This window comes from Protopterus annectens, chromosome 10.part0 (genome assembly GCF_019279795.1).
Source record: "Protopterus annectens isolate FY-2018-M chromosome 10.part0, PAN1.0, whole genome shotgun sequence".
Classification (NCBI taxonomy): Eukaryota; Metazoa; Chordata; order Ceratodontiformes; family Protopteridae; genus Protopterus; species Protopterus annectens.
Genome location: NC_056744.1, coordinates 1,590,485,449 through 1,590,512,612, shown reverse-complemented (window position 1 = coordinate 1,590,512,612; position 27,164 = coordinate 1,590,485,449). Strand labels below are relative to the sequence as shown.

The following is a 27,164-nucleotide window of genomic DNA, read 5'->3' as shown; positions in this document are numbered from 1 at the left end:
CTTGCTTTTGATGCAGAAGCCTGTGGGTTCTTCTCCCACAGTAGGAAGATGCATTACTGATACTGTACTGTGTTGTAAGGGGGGGGGGTGGATGCTGCTGTCCTTTCTGGCGAAGATACCTAGTAACGATGAACCTGTTATCAGTTTGCTATCCATTCCCTATTGCAATATTACTAGCTTATCATTTTTTAATGCAACATAGGCAATTTATTCCTCAAGGGAAACAGGCACTTTGTAGATGAAACAATGAAATTTAAAGTTGTTTGCTAGCAGCAACCTCTTCATTAGTTACAGATTTCTTTTAATGTGGAATTATTTAGATGACTTTTACTACTTCAGATATTGTGCATATTTACTGATACTGGTGGACTGTAGAGGTATGAGTAGACTTTTATGATGGAAATGTTCTGAATTGGGCAGTTCAACTGTACTGTATTGTACAAGGAATATAATTTAATACAGTCAGGATGGTGTATCAAAGAGCACATGTATGTTTCATGTGCAAGGGGCCTATGAATTGAAAACAGCCCAAAGTTAATCTTTATCTGCCACTGGCAAAATGTATTTTCTTCGAATGTGGCTTTCAATGCTGTTTCAATGAATGCGAGTTTCAAGGGCAGAGAAGTTTTGATGCCAAGTCTATTTTCATTGTGAGACTGCATTGCTTTGTTTAGCAGATATATATTAGTATTTATGCTGTAAAATGCAAAATAAAACTTTCAAATGAAATCTAAATCATTGCAGAAGTAAAGCATTATGTACATTAGTGTTTATGGTAAATGTGCGAAATAACAAGGAATGGGGCATTGGAATAGCTGCAGGGGGGAGGCTCCATTCAACCATGTTTTTTGTGAGGGGGGGAGGGCAGCAAACTCAAGACAGCCCCAGCTGAACTATACCTCTCAACTGTCCAGATTTTTGTAGAATTAATAGATTTTTGCTTCTTATTTTTGGCTTGTTCCTCATAAAATTTGTGGTTTTCTAGCAAATCATTTAGGAATGAAGTCACTAAATAATGACAGACATTAAGTTTCAGACGTCATAACCTTCAGAAAAATGCATGCTAAAGTAAGACCTGTTATTCTATCAACTGTCTTAAGTTTATACAAGAGCAATGTTTAGTACTGTTTGTATGGTCCCCCAATATATTTGGCCTTGTCCAGATTTCCTGCATTAACAGGTTGAGAGGTACGTGCAAATAAATAGCTTTAAGAATTAGGAATATCCAAACCTCTCAACATTCCCCAATTTTGTCTCAAAATGTTGCTCTCCCCTAATAATTCCTCCGCAAAATAGAAATTTTGGAAGAAAACGTGGAGGGTTTACAAGTATAAATAACTGTAATGATCAGAATTATAGATTACTTTTATTTCAGAAATGCATGCAAATTCTCTAATTTTGTCAGCTGCTCAAGTTAACAGTACTAATATTAAAAAGGTGTCCCTTCTTTGACAGGTTCCCAGCTGTATTGTGCTGCAATTTTATATTTTTGCATCACATTTTTGGTCCGTTTTTTATAAAATTGTAGTTTTCTGGCAAATCATTAAAGACTGAAGTTGGAAAATAATGGCAGACATTTGAGTTGCAGATTTCATACCCTTCAGAAAATTCATACTAATGCAAGACCTACTACTATTCTATTATCTTTCTAAGTTTAAAACAGCAATATTTAAAAATTGTCCTTAATTTTGAGCCTGTGTCCCACTTCTATGTATGGCTTCGTCCAGATTTCTTGCTCTGAGGTTGAGCGGTATGAGTGTCAGAGCCATCACCGTCAGCCAGAGAAATTTCAAATTGTGACATACTTGTTGCACCCCACTCCCCCATGTAGTGACTCTTGATATGTCCAAGCAAGGCAAGGAGCAATTATGCAGTGTAAGTGTGCAGAGTGTTCCCCCATCCAAGGTAGACACAAGTACGGCAGTGGCTTTTCATCTGTCCTTGATTTTGCATAATGTTCTGGTTTTCTGTCATATTTTTATACTGTTAATTTATGCTTATTATTATTCAGAAAATGCATGTTGTTGCAGTGCCTGTTGTTGCTCTGTGTTTAAGTAGCAATGCTTTAATGACTTAACTGCTTAAAAACCTCAGCTTTGGCAGGCTAAGAACTTGTTATATTCAACTGGACGTATAAGAGAATTTAAGTACCTTTATCTGCTCTTTTTTTTTCAAAAAAATACAGTATTTAAATTGATTTTAACTGTGTGGAAGGAATATTAGCTGAACTGGAAGTTAGTCAGTGTTTGCTGAATTTTGTTATTTGCTAGTAATTACAGGTGTGGGGGTAGTCACATTCTTTGATTTCCTGTCCTTGCCTATTTAAGTGGTACAGTGTGAAATATTTTCTGCTTAAAAACCTCAGCTTTGGCCGGCTAAGAACTTGCTATATTCAAATGGACGTATAAGAGAATTTAAGTACCTTTATCTGCTCTTTTTTTTTTCAAAAAAATACAGTATTTAAATTGATTTTAACTGTGTGGAAGGAATATTAGCTGAACTGGAAGTTTTCACTCTGCTCTTCAGTTAGTCCCACCCACCCTCCCTGTTTTGGTTTTGGTGTTGGTGTTAATCTTAGTGGCCTTGCAACTGCCCGCCCCTCTTGTAAATTTGTGTTTGGATACTCCTTCTGGGCCCATCTCATTTGCTCACTCAACTGAGTGCAGTGAGATCATATTCTGATTTCAGGCACTCCTACTGTGTACAAACAGAGCATCTGGGAAACAGAAAAAAAAAATAAGCTTGTTTCCTGCCTTTCCTGTTAAGTGGTATAGACTATTTGTAGGCCTCTGAGCCCCCAAGCCCTTCTGTGTTGGAGGGAAGCCTTCTAGCTTAGTTTTTTTTTTCTTATAACTACCAGTTTTCTAGTTTCAGCACTCAAATCTGTTTCTTTGATCTCAGCACTTGTTCAGAAAAAAAAAAAAAAAAATGTCATCTGCTTTTACTGTACTTGTGTTTCTACCTACTTTTTTTACTTTTGCATCATCTTAAAAGTACTCAATTGTATTTATTACTGCTTGGTGTGACTCATCCTAAGCCTTTTGGTTTAAACACTTGGGCTTCGGACCAGTTGTTTTGCACTGAGAGGGTTTGTGTTTTGCACTGTAGTGGCAGAACAGGTAGCTTACATCCTTCTAGGTTGTGAACTGCTGATTGAGGGCTCAGTGTCTGTTATTCTAAAAGTGTATTAGTTCTGGTTTAAGCACTTGGGCTTCAGGCCGGTTATTTTACATTAAGAAGGTTTGTGGTCTGCACTCTTGTGGGAGAAGAGGCTGGACTCTGCCCTTCTGAGCTGGGAATTTCTGGTTAAAGGTTTATAGTGCATGCATATCTGAACTGCTTCTTACTGAAGTTGGTGCGCCTTGTTTGCTGTGGCATAGACTGGATTCGGGCCTGCTGGATCTAGCTTTGTTTGTGTAACTTGAGCACTAATCCAGGCATTCTCTAAAGTATTCAATTGTATTTATTACTGCTTGGTAGTAGCTTGATTAAAGTGTAGCTATCATTCTAAGTCTTTTGGATTAAGCACTTGGGCTTCAGACCAGTTGTTTTACATTAGGAAGGTTTGTGGCATTCACTGTGGTGGCAGGACAGGTAGCTTTCATCCTTCTAAGTTGGGAACTGCTGATTGAGAGCCCAGTGTCTGTTATTCTTAAAGTGTATTAGTTCTGGTTTAAGCACTTGGGCTTCAGGCCAGTTATTTTACATTAAGAAGGTTTGTGGTCTGCACTCTTGTGGGAGAAGAGGCTGGACTCTGCCCTTCTGAGCTGAGAATTTCTGGTTAAAGGTTTATAGTGCCTGAATATTTGAACTGTATCTTACTGAAATTGGTACACCTTGTTTGCTGTAGCATAGACTAGATCAAGGCCTGCTGAATCTAGCTTTGTTTATATGCTTGTTTGTTTGCTTGTTATTTCCCTGGAACACTAATTCCACCTAATATGTGGCTTCTCAGCGCTTCTGTGGATCACTAGTGATATCTGCATTGCTTACTGTACTTATTTCCTTGTTTCACTTGAAAGAAAGTTACTGTTTGTCGTTTTTGCATTTAAGTTACCTGTAACACATTGCACTTAAGTTACCTGGCACTTGCTCACTAAAGCAATTATATAAGTCAGCACTAAAAATTAAAAGCACTACACCCTCACTCCCCACTGGCCTTGGTTTTCAATTATTAAGGAATTCCCAATATTATTCTAGCATGTCCAAAGGTCAGTTGTCAATCTCCTCTCCGGTCCAGCTGGTGAATCTTGAGGCAATGTTACAACTGCCTCATGTACACAGACAACCCTCTCCTCCTCCCAACAAATTCCAACACATGTGAGAGATGCAACCATATAGCCAAACTGGAGGCTAAGCTCTCTCAACTCAGTACTGGCATAACCAGTCAGGAGGAGAAGGAAACCACACTCACTACAATTCCAGTCTCACATAGACCTACCACGACAGCAAACCAAACACATAATCACACAAAAACATACTTGGAGGCTCTAAATAAAGATCTGCCGAAGCAGCAGAGACCTCCAAAGCAGACACCCAAGCAGCCGCTACCCCAAAACAAAACACGTGCAACACATATCTCACAAAGCCAGTGTGCCCAACAGTCACAGCCCTTAAGACTAAACAACACACCTGCTACACTTGTAATAGGTGACTCTATCGTCAGGCACACTGACGTCCCGCTCACCAGGCTGAACAAGGAGAAGGTCACGGTGAGCAGCCTGTCGGGCACTAGGATCCGCCACATAACACAAGCACTCAGGTCACTCCAAGGCAAGTACAAATATGACTCAGTCATTGTCCATGCTGGTGTGAATGACCTGAGACGTACCTCCCTGGACTACATGAAAAGAGACATAAAGGAGCTCTCTGAGCATGTAGCTCAGGCCGGTATGACCCTGACCTTGAGTAGCATCTTACCCTCACCAAGAATGATGCCACAATATGAAGACAAGATGATCAATTTCAACAATTGGCTTAAGTACTGGTGTCATTCAAAGGAGATCCAATGCCTGTCAGCTTGGGATGATATGCTCGACAAGCCATGATGCTTTGCTAGGGACAGCTTGCACCTGTCACCCCTGGGCTTTCGGATATTGGCAAAGGCTCTTGCTACCCCCATAGTGCCTTTTTTAGGCAAGGCTCAAAAGACAAACCCACCTCCATAGGTATCACAAGGGATAAGAAACTAAGAGTAATGCTACTCAACGCCAGAAGTCTAAACCTCAAGATGCACGCACTCAAAACTCTCCTTAGCATGGAGAACATCGATATCTGTGCAATAACAGAAACCTTGTTCAGGGCTCCCGAGAGCACCCCAGCACTACCAGGTTATACCTCATACCATGCTTTTCGGCCCCAAAACTTGGACCGAACCACAAAAGGAGGGGGAGTATCGATATTCATCAAAGATACCCACACCTCCAGGTTGGTGGCAAAGCACGAAGCATCAGAGACTATCCATGTGCAACTAACAGTGAGTAAAACTGCCTTCCAGTTTATAGCCTGCTACAGACCACCCTCCCAAACCCAGGAACCCCACTCGGCCTTCCTGAGAACACTGGAAAATATGAAGGTCTCTCCAAACACCATTATATTGGGAGACTTCAACTACCCAAACATAGACTGGGAGCATTACTCTAGCTCCAACACCCTAGCCCAAAGGTTCCTAGAATTTATAAACTCAAATGCTATGGAACAACTTGTTACCACTCCCACAAGAGGGAAAACATACTGGACCTGATCATCACCAACATGGGGACTCTATGCTCCAGACCAGAAGTGTATCCTTCACTGGTAAGATCAGACCATAAACTAATCTCACTGGATATTCACATCCCGACCCCACCCCCTGCCCAGAAAATCACAGTGAAAAACTTCTCTAAAGCAAATTTCACACTCCTCAAAACTGAGGTGGAATCCTTCAAAGCCCCCGGGCCTGTGGAAAATACGGCCCAGACCGCAGAATCCTTTATAAACGCATTCTATGAACACCTTCAGGAATGCATGGATCATGCGATCCCAAATAAAACCAAGACCCAATCCTCCAAAGGCAGACATCCTGTCTGGTGGACCCCAGCCATAAACGAACTATACAATAGAAGGAGGAAGCTACTAAATGATAGAGCAAAATCCCAAAAAGGGAAGGCATCACTGATCAGTATTAGCAAAAAACTATGGGCACACATAAAATTGTCTAAGGCCAGCTTCGAGAGAAAAATTGCACAGGACACTAAGGATAATCACAAGGCTTTCTTTAGTTATGTTAGGAACCTGGGTGGTAATTCCCAGATATGCTCAGAATTAGTCCAAAATGACAAAAAATACACCGAACCCACAGACATTGCCAACATCCTAGCTGACAGGTTCAGCGCGACCTTCTCCCCCCCCTCCCCACCAAAAGGGCAAATATCTATCCCAGCAGAGTGCTGCTCCCCTGACATCTCAGATGCTCAGGTAAGAGCCGCCCTCTCCAAAGCAAAAAACACAGCATCAGTGGGACCAGATGGTGTCCCGGGCTGCATCCTACATGAACTCCAAGAAGAGCTAAACCCAAACATAAAACTACTGTTCAATCTCAGCCTTACTACAGGATATGTGCCCAAAGAGTGGCGTACAGCAACAGTGGTCCCTCTCCATAAAGGTGGTGCCTCAACGGATCCTGGAAACTATCGCCCCATAAGCCTGACTAGCTTGGTCTGCAAAGCTATGGAAAGGATCATCATGGACCTCATAAATAAAGATATTGGGGACCTACAAACACTGGATCCTACTCAGTTCGGCTTTGTTAAGGGCAGATCCTGCCTCTTAAACCTGGTTGATTTCTTTGAAACAGTCACCAAGGCCATTGACGAGGGAAGGTGGTCCACACAGCCTACCTGGACCTCACAAAGCCTTCGATACAATACCCCACTCGGCATTATAGATAAGCTCACCAGCTTAAATATAAACCCCTATGTCACTAGATGGATTGCAAACTGGCTCAAGGACAGAACCCACATGGTTAGAATTGCTGGAGCCATGTCAGACTCCAAACCAGTTACAAGTGGTGTCCCACAAGGCTCAGTCCTGGGACCTCTCTTGTTCGGTATATATTTCTCGGAGGTACAGGCCAACACGGAAGGACTGTGGCTGACCAAGTTCGCAGATGACTGCAAACTGGGTGCCATAATCGACTCTCCAGCCGACACAAGCATCCTCCAAAAGGGCCTCATAGAAACAGACAATTGGTGCTAGAGCCATGGCCTCAAGCTAAATGCCAAAAAGTGTATAGTCATCCCCTTTGGCAAAAACAAAGTGCCCACAAATTACCACATAGGTGGTAATCCATTAAGTACAGAAGAAGTAATTAGAGACCTGGGGACCCAAGTTGATAGCAATCTCTCATTTGACAACCACGTGGCCAAAGTGGTTAGAAAAACATTTTATATAGCCCACCTAATCATGAAGGGATTCACATCTAGATCAGGGGAGGTCATCGTGCCTCTTTACTCATCCCTCATCAGGCCCATAATTGAGTACAATGGTCCTTTTGGGATGTACCTTACCAGACACCTGCAGCAACTGGAAAGACCCCAAAAGTACCTCACCAAGAGGATCAAAGGGCTCAAACAGATGCCATATGCTGCCCGGTTAAAGAAACTCCAGCTCTACTCAGTGGCATACCGCCTGTTCAGAGGCGATCTGTGCCTGACGTATAAAGCCATGTCCAACCCAGAATTAATGGACATGCTGCACCTCAGAAAATCCAAATCCCATCGAGCTACTCGCTCGAGAGACTTGAACCTCAGCACTGAAATAAATAGGACATGCTGGAGGGACAGATTCATAACCCAGAGGCTCCCTTCACTCTGGAATAAAATCCCAGTCCAGGTTAGGCAGAGTCCCTCATTGACTCTCTTCAAGAGGAATCTTGATGAGTGGATGGGAGATCATAGGTTTACCCCGGGTATCACTTCTGTGTCACTGTTAGACAGAGGCACAGTATACTAACCTCGAAAAAGGGCATAGCAAAATAAATTTAAAATGGGTGGCGAAAGCCAAACACATTCTGGCTAGGCTTATAAATGCCCTAGGGCAGATAGCCTAGTATGAACCTATGAACCATCAGGTAAGCTTGTCGGAGATTGTAAGATGCAAGTAAGCTTTAATAAACTGTAAGCCTTTTTTGTTGTTGCCATGCAGAGAATATTTACATAACTAGATAACATATAAGCCTTTGGCATTGAAATGCATATGACAGTATTTACAATAAAGGACAGGATTACAGTATTTTCAGAAGCTCATTACATTTGTTGTAGACTTGCAGTCATCTTTGCAGGCTTTAACCGTAAACTAAACAGAATGCCAATCTATAGTGTGTGGTCCATAACTTGTGTAGTAATCCTTTAAGCAATTTATCTTCCGCTTGTTTCTTGTTTGCTGTTCATTTTTTACTTTGATCATGTCTTCCCCATGAAACAAGTAGATAGTTGTCAGGCAGCAGGTCTTTTTTGGTTAAGAAACATTTTTACAAGTGGGGGTATCACAGATTGCTACTTTCAGCATGTTACTTGGTACTTTTATAAAGCTGAATATAAATGATAATTAGAACTGCAGTGCAAGGAGAAGTGGTTTGAGTTGAGTGCTGCTTGTTTTTTTTTATACTCGCTTTTTACTGGCATTCCAGTAATGTATTTAAAAAGTAATTTTTTTTCATGCCTCACAACCTTTGTGTTTCCATCTAGATATTAAGTAAGCTGTCATGTAGCCAATGCATTGGAATATTTTTTTCTTCTACACTTCATTTTGTTTTGATTGGACTTTCATAATGACAGTTTGGCACCCAGGGCAGCGTATTTAATTAAAGTTCCAGTTGTTGTGGTTTTGAGCATAGCTTCACCCCTTTCTAGTTGGCCACACCTCTTCCCATTGGCCCCACCTATTCAGCTGTCTCCTGCAGCCCCTCCTTTAATTTGAAGTCACCAGCTGCCACTGGTTTTTAGGCTGTGCTTCAAGCCACTGCTGACACATTAAGAAACTTCTGTAGATAGCACATGATATCACAGTCATAGCTGTAGTATCAACATTGAAGATCATTTCCATGAATAAGACATCTTCTTTCCCTTGTCAGTCTGTTAGGCACAGTAATGAGTGAACTCATAAAAATGCTTTTGGAACATTATTTTGGTCTTATTTTCATAAGCGACCTCCTTAATTCACTTTGTCTTATAAGCGACAACAACATGGAGTAGCCTTTTGCATCTGTTGCACTTTCTGCAATGTGCAGCAGGCTGCTTTGACTCAGCATGATAACCTTCACACCTCATGCTTTTGCCAACCTTACACTCATATTGCTTTTAATGCAATTGATTAATCTGCCCAGAAGTATGTCTCTTTCAAAATTTGCCATTTTCTTTGCATTTTACCTCATGCACATAATATCCCAAGATTAAATTAGTATTTTCTTTCTTAACTGAGTCTACCTGTCTTCTCTGGTAATTTGTATTGCCTTTTCTAATGTCCAATCTATTAAAACAATAAGTGAAAAGGTCACACAGAAAAAACAATCAGTAAAAAAATTAAATTAAAAATTTCCACTGAGTGACCCCCAAACCTCTTGTATAAGAGGCATATGGGATATATGCAAATTACCCTTATGGATATCAGGTGTTTCAGCCATATGGCGATTCTGAATGTCCATGACATTTTTCTTCAAGTTGTAACTTTTGAGACACTTCTACATCTACATGTCCAATAACAATTCTGCTCTTAATCTGCTCATCTTTTGTGGCATTAAATTCACAATTTTCAGGCAGTACCTATAAGCTTAAAAAAGTTTCACCATATTCACAGCTGTTTGTAAACAACTGTGGAAACATCCTTTTTATATTCTTCATTTCTTTTTGACATAAAATGTTCACTGAGCTTACTAATTACTGACTCACATATAACACTCTGGGACTCTGAGAATGAAAAGGAACTCTGTATTGCCTCCATTTCTTTGCCCATCAGATATAACAAGGTATTTACCTGAATTTTCTCTCAGAATTTTACAAACCTTTGTCTCCATACAAGTCAACCAATGGCTTTGAGAAGCCAAACAGCTCAGGTGGGTTAAACTTTGTCATTTTTATCAAAATTTAGTTTTCTTGGACTGAAAGGCTTAAATCACTAAAGCAACTATTTCATAAGGTTCAGTTGTTCATTTTCATTAAAACTGACAATTATGTGCTTAGCAGATAGTCACTGGCTTATTAACAGATACACTGCAGTCCTGCAATCTCAAGTCCAGTAATCCTATCTTTGTCAATGGCCTTAACAAAATAAACTCCAAATTAACCACAAAAATGAGTTCTTCCACTGATGGAGCCTTTCGACTTTGTCTTTACCATCTCAGACAATAACAACCATAACGTTCTTTTTGTAAATGAGCACAAATGCTTAAGTCTAACCCTTTTCTCTACAATAAGCCTTACAAGCCACACTGATAATATCATTAAGGAGGTCCTGTAACTAAGAATTTACTATAAAATATCACCTCTACCATCTCCTCCTGCCCACAAAGCACTGGCCAGGAATGTCCTTCTCCATATACTGTACTGCCTTCTTGTACTCTCTTTACACTCTAATGCTCAAAGACAATAAGTCATTGAGAATAAAATTAGAGTTTCCCTACTTGCTGACACCCACATACACCACTGCAGCCTTCTGAATGACATAATTTTCTTACCCATTACTGAAAGGCCCACTTATCTTCTATGCACAATAATATATACAATTCAACATGATGGCTACTCCTCGCCCTCAAAAAAGACAATTCCCAACCAGGGAACAGTCCTACACCCTAAGAAATTCCTAAGAAAAATTAATCCCACTCATCTGTCCTCATTTAAAACAGACATTGGTGAAAAGGATTTTCTTATGAGTAGGCACTGCATTCTGGAACAAACTACAAGCTTAAACAAGACATCAAGATAGTCTAAGGAAGTTTAAGAAGCCACTGTTGGAGCACTTCAAGGAACTTGCACTTTAGGGATAATGGAGAATTAAAATTATAATAACGCCTTCAGTCTCTCAACTGTTTTCCTTTCCCATTTAACTGTTCTTAATTCTGTTTTTAATCCTGGTTTTTCCTCTTAGTTTCTAGACCTATCTCTATAATGTCTATTTCTTTTTTTTTTACTTACTTTCATTTGAGTTTTTTTTCCTTAATGAAATTCAGTTTAAACCTTTAAAAAGCAATCTCATGTAGCCAAACTGTACTGCAATCCATGTTAACTAATAAAACCTAATGTAAACCTGCTACTTTGCTAAAAATGGACAACTGTATATCGTTATAACTATGGACAACTGTATATAGTTAAGAACTGTATAATAACTATGGACAACTGTATATCGTTATACTTTATAAGAACTATATAATAACTATGGACAACTGTATATCGTTATACTTTATAAGAACTGTATAACAACCATGGACAACTATATATCGTTATACTTTATAAGAACTGTATAATAACCATGGACAACTGTATATCGTTATACTTTATAAGAACTGTATAACAACCATGGGCAACTGTATATCATTATACTTTATAAGAACTGTATAGCAACCATGGACAACTGTATATCGTTATTCTTTATAAGAACTGTATAATAACCATGGACAACTGTATATCGTTATACTTTATAAGAACTGTATAACAAACATGGACAACTGTATATCGTTATACTTTATAAGAACTGTATAACAACCATGGACAACTGTATATCGTTATACTTTATAAGAACTGTATAATAACCATGGACAACTGTATATCGTTATACTTTATAAGAACTGTATAACAACCATGGACAACTGTATATCGTTATACTTTATAAGAACTGTATAACAACCATGGACAACTGTATATCATTATACTTTATAAGAACTGTATCACAACCATGGACAACTGTATATCGTTATACTTTATAAGAACTGTATATCGTTATACTTTATAAGAACTGTATAACAACCATGGACAACTGTATATCGTTATACTTTATAAGAACTGTATAACAACCATGGACAACTGTATATCATTATACTTTATAAGAACTGTATAACAACCATGGACAACTGTATATCGTTACACTTTATAAGAACTGTATAACAACCATGGACAACTGTATATCGTTACACTTTATAAGAACTGTATAACAACCATGGACAACTGTATATCATTATACTTTATAAGAAGTGTATAACAACCATGGACAACTGTATATTGTTATACTTTATAAGAACTGTATAATAACCATGGACAACTGTATATCGTTATACTTTATAAGAACTGTATAATAACCATGGACAACTGTATATCGTTATACTTTATAAGAACTGTATAACAACTATGGACAACTGTATATCGTTATACTTTATAAGAACTGTATAACAACCATGGGCAACTGTATATCGTTATACTTTATAAGAACTGTATAACAACCATGGACAACTGTATATCGTTATACTTTATAAGAACTGTATAACAACCATGGACAACTGTATATCGTTATACTTTATAAGAACTGTATAACAACCAGGGACAACTGTATATCGTTATACTTTATAAGAACTGTATAATAACCATGGACAACTGTATATCTTTATACTTTATAAGAACTGTATAATAACCATGGACAACTGTATATCGTTATACTTTATAAGAACTGTATAATAACCATGGACAACTGTATATCGTTATACTTTATAAGAACTGTATAATAACCATGGACAACTGTATATCGTTAAACTTTATAAGAACTTTATAATAACCATGGACAACTGTATATCGTTATTCTTTATAAGAACTGTATAATAACTATATATGAACTTTCTAAAGTTTTGCAACTATTTAACCCTAGCAATCAAGTGTTTAACTTAAATTACTCACACTGTTTATTGCCTCTGAGCCCAGGTTATGGCTGAAAAGGGTCTCTGGACAAGTCCACCTCCCAAGTTACCAAACAATAAATAAATGCATTATAACTGGTATGGCATTTCCAGTGTTTTTGATAAAGAAGATCCTAGTTCCTGATGTGCCTCTCTAGTTACCTAGTAAAAACAAATGATAGCATCAGAAATGCCAAGATTCACCAGCATTTTATTAAGACAGGCAACTTTTATACTGTACAAAATTGCAGGTCAATAGAAACAATGTCTTCTCTCATCTTGAAAATACTGGCATCAGACTCTAGATCAATGCATTATGGGATACATGCACTCTTAAAATGGCTATGCCACACAGCGGTCTTTAAATGGCAATGTCTATAGTGCATATTCACAGTGTGTACAAACTATAGTAGCTTAACAGATCATCACAATATATAATTTTCACAAGTAAATGATGAATGCATTCATTACAGCACTTGAACTAGAAGCTTTAAACTGGGAACTTTTGTAAAGAGCCTACCATATTGAATCCAGTCACCTTCTTCTCTGGTTCACTTGCAACCTTTTTATTTCATTTACATGTTTACAGAGTGGTGACTGGCAGTCCTTCATTTGGGCAGAATGCTGCTCCTTCAGAAATTAGGTTTTGCACCAGTACGTGTCTACCCTCAGTTATGTGATCGGTACAAAATTCAACTTGCATGTCTTCCTCCACATCATTTTTTATTTTTTGTTGCTTGCATAATAAATGCTTTTTGAACATATCAGCCAGTCTTGTCATCAGTTGCTGTGTTTATTCCTGAATGTCATTAACAATACCATTAATAAACACATGCAGTTTAGAGCAGCTAATTAATGGAGCTTTACCCACAGACTTTGGTTTTACAAATGGTATAGGAGGTTGGGAGGGTGGCCTAATGGTTAAGGTGTTTGTCGTACAAACACAAGGTGCAGGGAGTCTCACAAGGGATAATTGGCTAGGCTTAAAATGGCTCGCAAGGGCAATTAGCTTAGAACTAATCTATGAACCTATATCCATCTAGTATGCATGGAACCCACTGTAATGCACAGATGTGCACATGTAACTGTTACTGTTCATTACTAGAAATGGGGGCAGGGGGATTGATTCTCTGCTCATCTGATTGATACCGGATGGCCAAGTCTGTGCCATCCTGTACAGTAGTACCATAATGATGGCCAAGTCTGTGGCGTCCTGTTCAGTAGTACTATAATGATGGCCAAGTCTGTGGCGTCCTGTTCAGTAGTACTATAATGATGGCCAAGTCTGTGGCGTCCTGTTCAGTAGTACTATAATGATGGCCAAGTCTGTGGCGTCCTGTTCAGTAGTACTATAATGATGGCCAAGTCTGTGGCATCCTGTTCAGTAGTACTATAATGATGGCCAAGTCCGTGCTGTCCTGTTCAGTAGTACTATAATGATGGCTAGGTCTGTGCCATCCTGGTCAGTAGTACTATAATGCAGTGATCCAACTCAAAGCTCAGCTTTCAAATTTACATTGTTTTCCTCAAATATCAAATGCTAATAGTCTCAAGTCTTCTAACAGGTATTTAAGAAGATTTCAGTTATGGGTGGCTCTATTCATATATGACACCTACCTTTTCTCATGAATGATGAAAGACTGTGATCAAGGAAAACTTTGGGCACAGTGGTGTAGTTAGCCATGGGATTTTCTTTCATCGCAGAGAATGAAGTCTGCTGAACAATCTTACTGATGACATGATCTGGCAGGTCCTTTTCCATGAATTCCATCACCTTTCGAATCTCTTGCTCAGGGTTCTGCAAGCCAAAAAAATGATGACTGAACAGGTAAAATACAATACTTGTTGTTTCTTGACAGCTGTAAGGTTCTAAAATGAGCAACTGTTTGTTGAGCAAATTATTTTAGTTATCAGCCACCCTTCATAATCTTAAGTAAGTAACCTTCTTGTTCTAGTACCCCATCATGTTAAATATGGGGAAACGTGCTATTGCCTGAGTGTACCATTCAAAAACACTACAGCATGGCGTGTAAAGGGTACACCATTTAAAAACACTCCAGCATGATGTGCAAAGAGTGTTGCACACTTTAATGATGCCTTTGCATTCTACATTGCTTCCACAAAAGAACAGTGTGTACTGTATACTGTGTTTTTGGGGTACTTACCAACAACTAACATGGTACAGAGTTTAGACTTTTTTATTATACTCAGACTAAATGTTGCAACCACCATTTCATGGGAAATAAACTACTTACAAACATCTTTTATAACACATAAATCAAAACAGTTCTTGTTTTTACTTATGCTTGGGGTTAAGAGTCAGATTTGTGGTAGTAAGTCTAATGGAAGACGCACTATTGTTTTTCATTCCATTTATTTTCTTTCAGATGATTTATTATTGCATGCAGCTGAATATATTTGATAATGCTAATTTGCATAACAGAATGAGTCTGTAAGATTCCACTTTTTAAAAAAGTAAATATTTTCTAAATTAATTCTTAACTGGTTAAATCCATTTGATACCAGCAGCTGTTGAGAGGGAGAGATCCATCTGTACTGCTTGGTTAAGTAACATACTCAGGACCACAATGATTTTCTTCTGTATATTTTTGGCCCTCAAGTCTTCTGACCATTGAACTTTCCTTACCGGGACTCAGGTCATTTCTCTTCTTCTGTAGGGATATACCAAGTTAGTACAACATGGAGATGATAGCCATCTGTACAATCTGTCATTCAAGTAGCCACGTGGGATATTTGCACTTTATGCTCTCATTTTTGGGATGATTTAACCCCACCTACTAGAGGGTGGAGGATATATCACCCACATCCATGGTGATATCACTGTTCCTCTTCTTTATGCAAATACATGCTCCCATGCACTTGTTCAGTGAAGGCCACCACCAGTCTGTGACTTGGTGCATCACATGCCTGCTTCTAGACTGCATTTGCATACTTTGCCCCTTCTGAGCAATGAAGTTGTAGGCAGTCAACCTCTTCCCGCCCCATCTTCTCCCCAGGATTGGCTCACCCCTCAAGTATGCTAGCTCCATTTAGCACCTAAACTACTAATCAAACTCATATTTGCCTTGACCATAGTCAGGTCTTTATTTTTCTATACCACCAATGCTTGTTAGGATCACAAAGTATGCATATGGAGACTAAGGGAATGAAACCCAGAACTACAGGATGATGCTTGTCAGTAGCTAATAATATTAATCCTTTAAACCTTGAAAGGTTCTAGATTTGAACTTAAAGGGGTGCAAGTGATGCATAGCAATGTAAAACATGAATGTGTCTTGCCTTGAAAAAAGCAGTCAAGCTATCTGGTAGCAGGCAGTTCAATGCAGTCACAGTTGATATGAGCATATGTGTTTGAAGGAGGTATGACAGAGATTTTGGGTGTGTTAAGCAGGAGTTGCAAGGGAATATGATCTTATTTTGGTGGTTTGTCCTTACCACAGATAACCGAAAAGAAATGATCTAAAATTATGTAAAATATATTGTCTGCCTTTTATGTTTGGGATAATGCCATTATCTTTTCCCTAACCCTCAATCCCACCTTTACCACCCTTTCATTTTACCATTTTCACTTGCATAAATTTGAAAAAGGGGTTCTATTTCCACCACCAAAAAAGGAAAAAAAAAATTCTCCCTCCTCCCCACCACAACTTTCTTAATGCCTTTCTGTTGTGCATTCCTTGTCTGCTCGTCCCCTTTTTACTGACTTTCTTATATTTTCCCCTTTCCTTACTTATAAGAGGTTTAAACCTGGTATCAAACCTGGTGTCCATATAAGGACTTTTTATAGTGAAATACGAACCTATAAAAGTTGGAGGACAATGCATGACAGTGGCTGTGAGCCACAATCAGTGGAAGTACTCATGGAAGGTTTCACAAATGAGCACAACTTGGCACTGACTGCTGACTGCCAGAAATATACAGAGGTACTATGGAACTTGCAAATGTGCAGCACTTACACACCTATGAACATTTCACACATTTGCATTGTTTGTAGCCAACTTTATGCACTTTCATCTCTGTGGAGTTTGATTGGGCACTTCCTCATAGGTTTCAAAACCAAAGTTGATTACTCTCCGTTATTGTGTTTACATTTTAGAGTAGCAACACAATTCATAAATTCTCCTTAACCATATATGCAATCTAGGACTATGAATACCACATATATTTGCACATTAATTTGTCATTGCATCAGAAATAAAATTCATATACATTTTCCAATGGAAATACATTTTTGGCTCACTGAATTTATGCTAGACAGCCTACTAAATCTGCTCTCATACAATGGCAAACACTCTTTGAAGATAAAGTCACATGTGTCTTTATATTTGAAATCACCAACTTAGTGCATGGTGAGGTAAACAACATGGAATATGTTTGTGAAAATATACTAGGAATTTTCAATCCATTTCTGACATGACCTTTATTCCCAGGTAACACCAGAAGGTTTACATGAGATTTGGGATGGCCTCCTTTTTGCTACCCAGTTAACAACATGCATATACATTTTTTCAGTCTTTCAGGGTGACAAACTTAAGATATACATGAATGTTATCATTAGTGTGTTCTTATGAAATCATAACTGCAAATGTTTGCATAAAAATGATATTTCTCTAATAATTTCAAATCTTCATAAGTAAAGTAAGTGAGCAAAGGTATGGATGTTGCTTACTGGGTCGGATGAGCAGGTACGCTGTCCTGATTAACATTATAAGGATGTTTATAAATAAAGTAAGTGAGCAAAGGTGTGGACGCTGCTTACTGGGTCGGATGAGCAGGTACACTCTCCTGATTAACATTATAAGGATGTTTATAAATAAAGTAAGTGAGCAAAGGTGTGGGCGCTGCTTACTGGGGCAGGATGAGCAGTTACTCTGTCCTGATTAACATTATAAGGATATTTATAAGTAAAGTAAGTGAGCAAAGGTGTGGGTGCTGCTTACTGGGGCAGGATGAGCAGGTACACTGTCCTGATTAACATTGCAAAGATGTTTATGCTGTGTTTAGAATTGAATATACCATATCCAGTTGTATTTGACAAATTTTGGTAATCAAAGTTATGTTATGGAAGTTTTAATAAAGGTCGTCAAATGTCATTCAGTGAGTTGTGTTTCTTGAAGGGGACCAGGACAACAGTCATTATTACATTTTCCTGATTGCCAAAGCTTTGTTCCTTGCTTATTTTACCATCTGAAAATTATAACACCCGTCTTTTAATCTGAATTCTGTTTCTTTCATACCTGTGTTTGATCTACTGCATTTGTTGTGTCATGATAGATTCTAATTTATGCACCTGCTGGCAAAGTTTTAATTAAATGTGGAGGATGCCATTAGATGTATGCCAAGTCTATGTTTGCTGAAGTTAATTTTCTGTAAAGTTTAGAAGTGACTTTAAGGTTATTCCCCTCTTTCACTGTAATATAAAAAATTAATGTATTTTTATGGATAGCATGTATCAAACAAAACCGGCAGTCATTTTTATTCAGTTCTTTTACACAATGCAACACATTGTTTTCATCTGCTTAATACACAAACAGGAACGTCTATATAAGGTGCATGCATGAGCGTGTGTTCTGACCTTCTCCTCTGTTTATTTCAGAATAGGTATTAGTGTGTACCCAACACCTGTTCTGACATAAACACAGGTGCATGCATAACTGTCCTTCCAAATGCTGCAATCAACATATTGCATACACTGAGGCAAAATTAGGTTCCTTTGATGGCCCATATCTTTGTAAGAAATGCTTTGAAGAGCTAAGGCTATGTCAAACAAAAACGTAACAATGACAGAACATAGCAAGAATTAGGCCCTTCTCCTAGATCGTGTACTTCTACTTTAATACCATGCACATGTGGATAGGTGTATAAAAATATTTTGTTTATATTTAATGAAAAATATTTTTTTTTCCATGTGATATTCTCATTTTCTCAACAACTTCAGATGAATTTCTAATATAAATTTGAAAACACATTCCTTTAAAATGTTATCTAACAAAAGACACAGATTCTTTTGGAACCCACCAATACAAATAATAGGGTGTCCAGCAGAGGAATTGCAGGGAAAAAAAAACACATTCAAAGGATGCTGAACATGCAACACAGATACATCTTCAAATATCAAAAAGCCAAGAGAAACACCACTGATTAACAGTTCAAACAGTTGTTCATTAAAGTCACGTAAACAATTGTTAATAGTTTTTATTAACTTTCTAATATTCGTCTTTTACATTCAATAGTGTATTCTACATTGGATCATATTCATACATATTTAGAACAACCACGTTTCTTTCGTTGTTCACCATACACACTACTGTTCCTGCACACACAGGTTTTATGTACTTGGACAGCCATGTACTTTTTGTCGGATTATAACTCTCAGGAGCATGCATATGTTAAATAAATACATCAAACAAATATTTCTACATACTGCCTCAAACACATTTATTGTATAATTATTGTTTGAAGGAACACACTGACTGTCCTTTTAGAGGCAGGCATCCTAAGACATCTATGGCTTCTTCTTAATGTGCTTTCAAGAGCCTTTTCCCTTTCCTCAGATGCCAGATTGTCAATTATTCATTCATCCATTAAAGGAATAAATTGAAATATTCTTAATATCCAAGTCTAAAAGTTCCTCTTCTGCGGTCATAAAACTTTCATAATCTTTTGTTTCACTCAGGGAAGAAACAGGTCGTTGAATAATAAACCAACACTTTAGTCTTAACCTCCTTCACAGTTTAAATAAATTGATTTGAATGTTTTCCTAAGTCAGGAAGTTACTAGGAACCAAATCAAACCCTTTTGCCAATAAAGTGTTTGCAATAAGAGTTCAACAAGCTAAATCCAGAAACTGTAATGAATGTCGCTGGGAGGAAATAATTTCAGTATTTCCTGCCTCGCCTTGAATACCTCCAATGCATTGCTCCTTTAGATACATGCAGAACCACACTATTTCCAGCTGTTAATTCAACACTTTTACGCTCTAGGCCTCTTTGAATACAACAGACCAGCTACTTGTTCCTTTACCTGATGAAATGGTCGAATTGCAAGCCAACATTGTGTGTACGTTTTTATTGGTCACGGACATCTTATGTGATCATAGTAAAGAATGCTGTTGTCGGCTAAACCATTTTATATCATCATAGCCCTCCTGGTCCCATAGTAGTTTCTTCTTTAATGACCTACAATCATTTTTTTTCCTGTTTTAGTACATTTTCTTTATATTTCCTTCAGTTTTTGAGAAAAGTTACTATGGATGACTGACTTAATTGTCATGATTATAGAGTTTTCACAGACAACTGTTTCTAAAATGATTTCATAGTTGAAATGTGTTGAAGAAAGAAAATAAAATGCTGCATCTTTAAGAGCTACTTGTTTAATTAGTATGATGAATTGTTTGCTTTATAAATGTGACGCCGCCTGATTTCTGGCCACTGTAGATCAATGCCGGATGGTTTATTCAACTCTTCTAACACCATGTAGCTCTATTTTATTTTAACTGCACTGAGGAAATATGAAATACATCCAGAAATTGCTTGGTGTCTATTAAAATTATATTTTTACCAATGGAGGAAGTCATTCTGCATTACACAACTTGTAAATAAGGGCATAACATCAGGTCCATTGAGGTAATTGTTCTACTGTATTCAGTTCTCATCAAACTGGTCATCAGGTACAGCAGTCTCTTCAGCATGTACATCACCAGGCACTTGCAACAGCTTGAAAGACCACAGATGTTCCTCAGAAAAAGAATACGATGAGTACACAACAGTCCTATGTGGACTGCCTCCCTGTACTTGGTCTTTTACAGACTGCTATGTGGTAATGAATGCCTAACCTAAAAGGCATCCTCTGATCCCACACTGATGGAGTTTTTACATATCTGCAAAACAAATAGCATCAGAAATACCCATTCTAAGGATCTAAACCTCATCTGTGGCATGTTGGAGGGACAAGTATGTGTCTCAAAGATTACCCCTCCTCTGGAATAGGTTTCCCATCCTTCTGAAGTAAAGTTCATCCTTAACCCTACTCAAATGTGTCATGGACCAATGGATGGGAAATTGCAAATCACACCTGGTTTGGCACCTATGACCCGATGCAGCCTGTCTGAACACTTGATGTGTACAAGCATATATTGTGACTCACACACATTAAGTACAATAACCTCTTAGTAAGGAAAGTGAAATATCAAACTAGCTATATATATAACCCAGTTTCTAGGCTAAAGAACCCCACCTTAAAAGATGGTGACATCCACCCAAATCCCGGCCCAACCAATGCCTCCACATTAAATATTCACTGTACCACACCCTCAACCCTTCCAACCCAGACCAGACTCTCCAACTCTTCACTAATAGGACATCTCAATATCCGCAGTATTAACAACAAAGTAGCCCATCTCCACGCCCTCCTTGATATTCATTTCTTTGACATCTTTTGCTTTACAGAAACTTGGTTAAAACCTGGAACTAAGGATAATGAAATAATCCCCCCAGGCTATAACATATCGAGACAAGACTGTTTAAAATTTAAGGGTGGGGGAGTAGCACTCCTATTTAAAAATGGCCTACAGATCTCCTCTATAACTTATAACCCACCTCAGGACAGTAAGGCTGAAGTCCTCACCTCCAGACTTCAACTCAACCCTAGCAAATCCTTTTACATCATCTGTATCTACCTACCCCCCGGCAATAACAGCAATACAATAGAAGATATTCTAAGCTGGGTGTCTTCAACTTACCCACAAGAAACAATAATACTAGGTGACTTCAATACTGACTGGAAAACGGTCAATACTAAAAACCCTTCCTCACATATTAATCTTCATGGCTTTAGTCAAGCAATCACCTCCACAACCAGAATTAACAAACCAACTAAAAAAGAGAGCACCTTAGACTGGATACTTATTAATAAACATCCACAAACTTATAACGTAGGAACTTTACCTGATGATGTAAGTGATCATACTCTAACTTACATTATAAGGCAAAAGAACAATATTTCTAACACCCCCACATATAGGATCTCATGAACCAAGAACCACTTTAACCCTGTACTATTCCAAAATGAACTAAATGCCTGTGACTGGAATCCTCTAAAAATTCTCCCAGTTGAAGAGACTGTTAAATATTTTAACTCTAAATTTTTAGCAATCCTTGATGAGCACGCACCTAAACGATCTATTAGAATGAAGTACAAACCAGCCCCCTAGCTTTCAAAAGAAACCAGACAGAAAATTCTACTTAGGAACAAATCATGGGCTAAGTGGAGAGCTAACAGAACTACTCCTGAACAACAAACTTTTAGACAGTTGAGAAATATAACAAAAAAGCTATACTCACTGACAAAAAGAACTTTTGTTGTAAACTACAGCAAACGCACCAAAATAACCCACAGAAATTTTGGACTAGCTTAAATAGACTCCTTCACCCTGGCCACTCTAGCACACCATCCCCTCAAGGTGCTGATCATAATACCCCACACCAAACGGCCAACAACTTCAACACCTACTTCACAGAGACCATACAATCCCTAGCTAGCCAGCTTTCCACTGACAACTCAAGTCTCCCTACCTGTATACCTGGATCTCTACCAGCATTCCAATTTCAACCCATATCTACCACTCTCATCTACAAAATTATACTAAAACGTAAGCCTTTTACTCCTTCAGCAGACCAGTTACCTTCTGAATACTTGCAAAAAGCAGCCAAAGTAGTTGCCTTTCCTATATCCATCCTGATTAACAGAACCATTAATGAGGGAACCATCCCACACATCTGGAAAATCTCCCACATTATCCCCCTACATAAAGGTGATAAATCTAACGGTTACTCTAACTACCGATAGCTCTACTATCACCCTTAGCAAGAGTCATGGAAAAATGCATTCAGCACCAGCTATTAGACCACTTAACTAAACACAACATACTGGCTAACTGCCAGCATGGCTTTAGGCCATTTCATAGTACCACCACCGCTCTCCTATCTTTCACTGAGTCCATTAATAGAAACCGTAATAACAACATCCTCTCTTCTGCTCTCTTCGTCGACCTTTCAAAGGCTTTTAACATGGTAAACCACCCCCTGCTTATAAATACCCTTGAATCTCTTTCTCTAGACACCCAAGCTATTCTATGGTTTAAGTCCTACGTCAGCAATAGGCAACAGGCAGTTCTCTGGGAGAACAAACTATCATCCCACCTGCCAGTCACCCTTGGAGTCCCTCAGAGCTCCATTCTAGGACCTCTTCTTTTCTCATTATTCATCAATGACCTTCATGTAGCAATCCCTCAAGCCACCTGTATACAATATGCCGATGATTCTACGCTCATATATTCTGCCAACTCCACTTCAGAACTACATTCACTAACTCAGAACGTATTCAACTCAGTAGAGGCTTGGTTCTTGAAATGCTGCCTCCTTTTGAACGCCAAAAAAAGTAAGCTCTTACTCTTTACACCTACCAGTAGGTCCTCCCCTATAGACTTCTCAGTCAAATCCAACAATGGCACCCTTATATCCCCCAGCTCTAGCACCAAACTGTTAGGAGTCACAATCGATAATAACCTCAACTTCGATAGCCATATAAATAACACCATACAAACAGTAAACAGAAAAATGGGCTCCTTATATAGAATCAAGCCCTTCTTAACTCCAACAGCTAGAACTAGAACCACTATTGCGCACTCTCATTTAATCTCAACTCTTCTTTACACCTCACCTATATATACTAACCTAAAAAAACATAATCTTCTCAAACTAGCCAACTCCTACAACAACATTGCCAGATTTGCCACTGGTAATGCATTTCGAACTCACCACTGCCAGAATCTAAAGTAGCTAGATTGGCTTGAACTACAAAACATTCTGATTTTTTCCCAACTTACCATTGCCCATAAGATCTTTTACCAACCAAAACATACTCCTATACTCTCTAACCTCATTGCCCCCTATAATAATCTCAATTCCCTATGCTCTTCTAGCAAACTGCTTTCTAGCATAAGCAAGTCCAATAGCTTGGCAGGTGACTCCCTTTTCTCCAACACTGCAGGAAAAAAATCGAACCATCTACCAATCGATCTAACTCAACTACCTTCACTGTCACTCTAAGTAAAAGCTTAAAAGACACCTTAAAACACACTGGTTATGTCCTTGCAGTAACCCTGACTAATCTTCAGCCTTCCCTACTTCTATCTTCACACTGCCTCTGGTTACAGACTTTTATACTGCTTACCCCTCTATAAGCAGAAACGGTCACTAGTAAGATTAATACAACTTCCAGTATTTATTTAATCTATCAAGGAACTTTGAATTACCTCAGATATCATGTTGTAAAATGACTTATATTATCCTATATATATATATATATATTCAATCCTTCTTAGTGTTAGTGCTTCCCATAAAGATTCCTTCTTTGTATTCTATTTTCCTTTCTATTTTATTTGATATATATCTGTATATGATACTTTTTGTGCTACTTTTGGAACTTTTCTTCCCGGGCCTCTACTAAAAATGGAAATATATCCAGTTAGACTAGCCCAGTTAACAAATGTAAACTAAATAAATAAAATAAATAAATAAAAAAAATTCCCTGGGGTATGAACACATCAGCAATATTTTGGTAAATTTGGGGTAGGTTTAAAATGGCTCTAGTAGCAGTAGCCTGATAACCACCTGTGAAACTATGGAGACTGTCATCACTTTACTCTATTTGTATTGCATGGCATCTGTAGAGCTTTAACGTTTGATATACTTTGAAGTTCCATTTTTTTCATCACTTGGAATTTAGTGGATCTGAACTGAGTGCCTGGTAATACAGATTGCTTACAGAGTTGATCCCAGCCCTTGGCAATAAAAGTGCATTACGACAGACCTGCAGTAGCACTCACAGGGGGCAGTGCTTCGGAAAGAAATGTACGGAATCCCCCATGGTTCATGTATGAAGAAGGCTTACTGCCCAATGATATTCTCATTGCTCTACTGTTTTGGTGACTACCTTACACAACTCTTCTTTTTTTCTGATACTTTTTTCTTGATTTATTATCAAATTAGGAACTACAGGAAGTACAGAAGATTCCCTACAGTGTGCCTTCCAGTTGTGTGTTGGATAATATCACAAAGAAATCACCATACCAGCTGAAAAAAAGCTCAAGGTTAAAAAAAAAAAAAAAAAAAAAAAAAAACAGGTCAGTCTTTGATTGTTACTTCAACAGACTTTTCTCTCATATTTCATTCCTAGATTTAATGAAAGCCCTAGGTTACTTGGCAAAATTATAATTTTCCCAGCACTCCCAATTTTATTTTTTGGCATTGGACAGCACTAAGAAAACTAAACCATAGCAACCTCTCTTTCAAACATGAATTCATTATTAAGGCTTCATATGGTTTTCAGATCATCATGAAAAGTGTGCTATTTTTTTTAACCCCCTGCTTTGCACACACACGCACACGCGCACACACACACACACACACACACACACACACACACACACACACACACACACACACACACACACACACACACACACACACACACACACACACACACATGCACTTACACACACTCACACACAAATACTCAGTTTTCTCCATTTATTTCTCTACATAAATCTCCCCAAAAGGAATCAACATTTTCTGAAATTTTCTATAACTTAACATCCAATCCGCCTGAAAGACTCACAAAAAGCTGCCCATTACTATTTACTGGCTGTACATGAAGCACTTGTCTTCATGTTTGGACCAGCACTTTGCTATCAAATTTATGGAGAATACAGCAGCTCCTAACAGACAATATGTACCACTCTTTCTTGATAATCTTTTCCTGGATAAACACTTTAAGTACTAGGATTTGTGGCACAAAATGATTTATATGGCATTAAAACTAGGCTTGACCATTGCCAACAATAATGTTTTCTTCTCCAGATTCTGAAGCAGAGTTAGTTAAATCTGTGGGAGTTTGCTGAATCCTTTTCTGAGACAAATACACAAGCTAAACTCTTTCAGAATCAGAGTAAAGTTTCAGAGGCACACTTGCATCTTTCAAAGTCAGTGTTTGACATCACCAACTTTCTGACCAGATCAGCTACTTTTGGGGGGTGTTGAAGTTTAAATGGTTATACATCTCTAGATTGCCATCTTATACATACAACAGAAACTGCAGGGTGTTTTTTTTTTTTTTCTTTTTTTACTGTCAATAGCAATTCTTACAAAGAGGAAAAAGAGACTCTGAAGGAGAAAAAAAGGAGACTGAGGGATCTCAGGAAGAACATTTGCAAGGATATCGTTGTCCATCAACTTCAAAAAAATGTAATATCCTGCAGCGCAACAAGATAGAATTAATGAACTAAAAAATCCAGCTCCGAAACAGGCCAGAATTTATAAAACTAAATATTGAGAACGACAAGACATAATTTATAAAATGAAAAATCCAGAACAATAACAAGCTAACGCATTGACAATTACAAATAGAAGTGCCTCAAACCTCAAGGGAATGCAGAGTCCATAATAGGTAGCAAGGGACAGGAGAACTAGCAAGGCCAGTAAAGACCTCAGCAGCAGCAGACACCAAATCACATTCTCAAGAAACAGCCCTAACAGAGGTTTGGGAAGCTTCCCCGACAATCTTCACGTAATTTGGGAAGTCAGTGGGTGATAGAAATTCAGGCATGGAGGCTGACAACATTACATTACAGAATTATTCATTTGTTAGATCAAGGAAATATTCTAGAGTTCATATCAGTGATGGGTACCAACCAGCACCTCCTCTCCTAAGCCATGTTCACTCACATCCGCCTAGGTAAAACATTTTTTCACAAGTTTCAAAGGTTGTAACAGCTCTTTCAGAGAAAGGAGTTTTTTGTGATTGCCTGCAGCTACTGATACCCGAGTCTGAGGTTTAGGTTTTACTGACTGCCCTACAGCTACAGATACCCGACTCTGAGGTTTAGATTTTACCAACTATCCTGCACCTATGGAAACCTGGCTCTGAGGTTTAAGGTATCAATATGTTTACACCCAGATGTAATGGCTTATTGAATCTCCCTCATAAGAAGCTGTTGTCCTAGCTTGGAATAAAATAATTTCTCTGACTAAACTTCTGATGATCACTGTTAGCTTTAAGAAATCTGAGATAAATTCAATCTATCGGGCCACATTTTTAGATATGAGAGTTTTCCTCACACAGAAAAGAAAGGTATGATTGATCCCCAATGCTCTTTTTCTGTTTCCAATTT

General features: G+C 38.3%; 1 protein-coding gene across 2 annotated transcripts in view; it reads right to left on the bottom strand.

The window, feature by feature from the left end:
* LOC122813762 (sulfotransferase family cytosolic 1B member 1-like) overlaps window positions 1-27,164 on the bottom strand; it is a 163,826-nt gene that overhangs the window by 16,868 nt on the left and 119,794 nt on the right. For both annotated transcript variants that reach the window (XM_044086253.1, XM_044086252.1), the window contains exon 7: window positions 14,531-14,711. In XM_044086253.1, coding sequence (XP_043942188.1) covers window positions 14,531-14,711 — 181 coding nt within the window. The remainder of the gene's footprint in view (window positions 1-14,530; window positions 14,712-27,164) is intronic.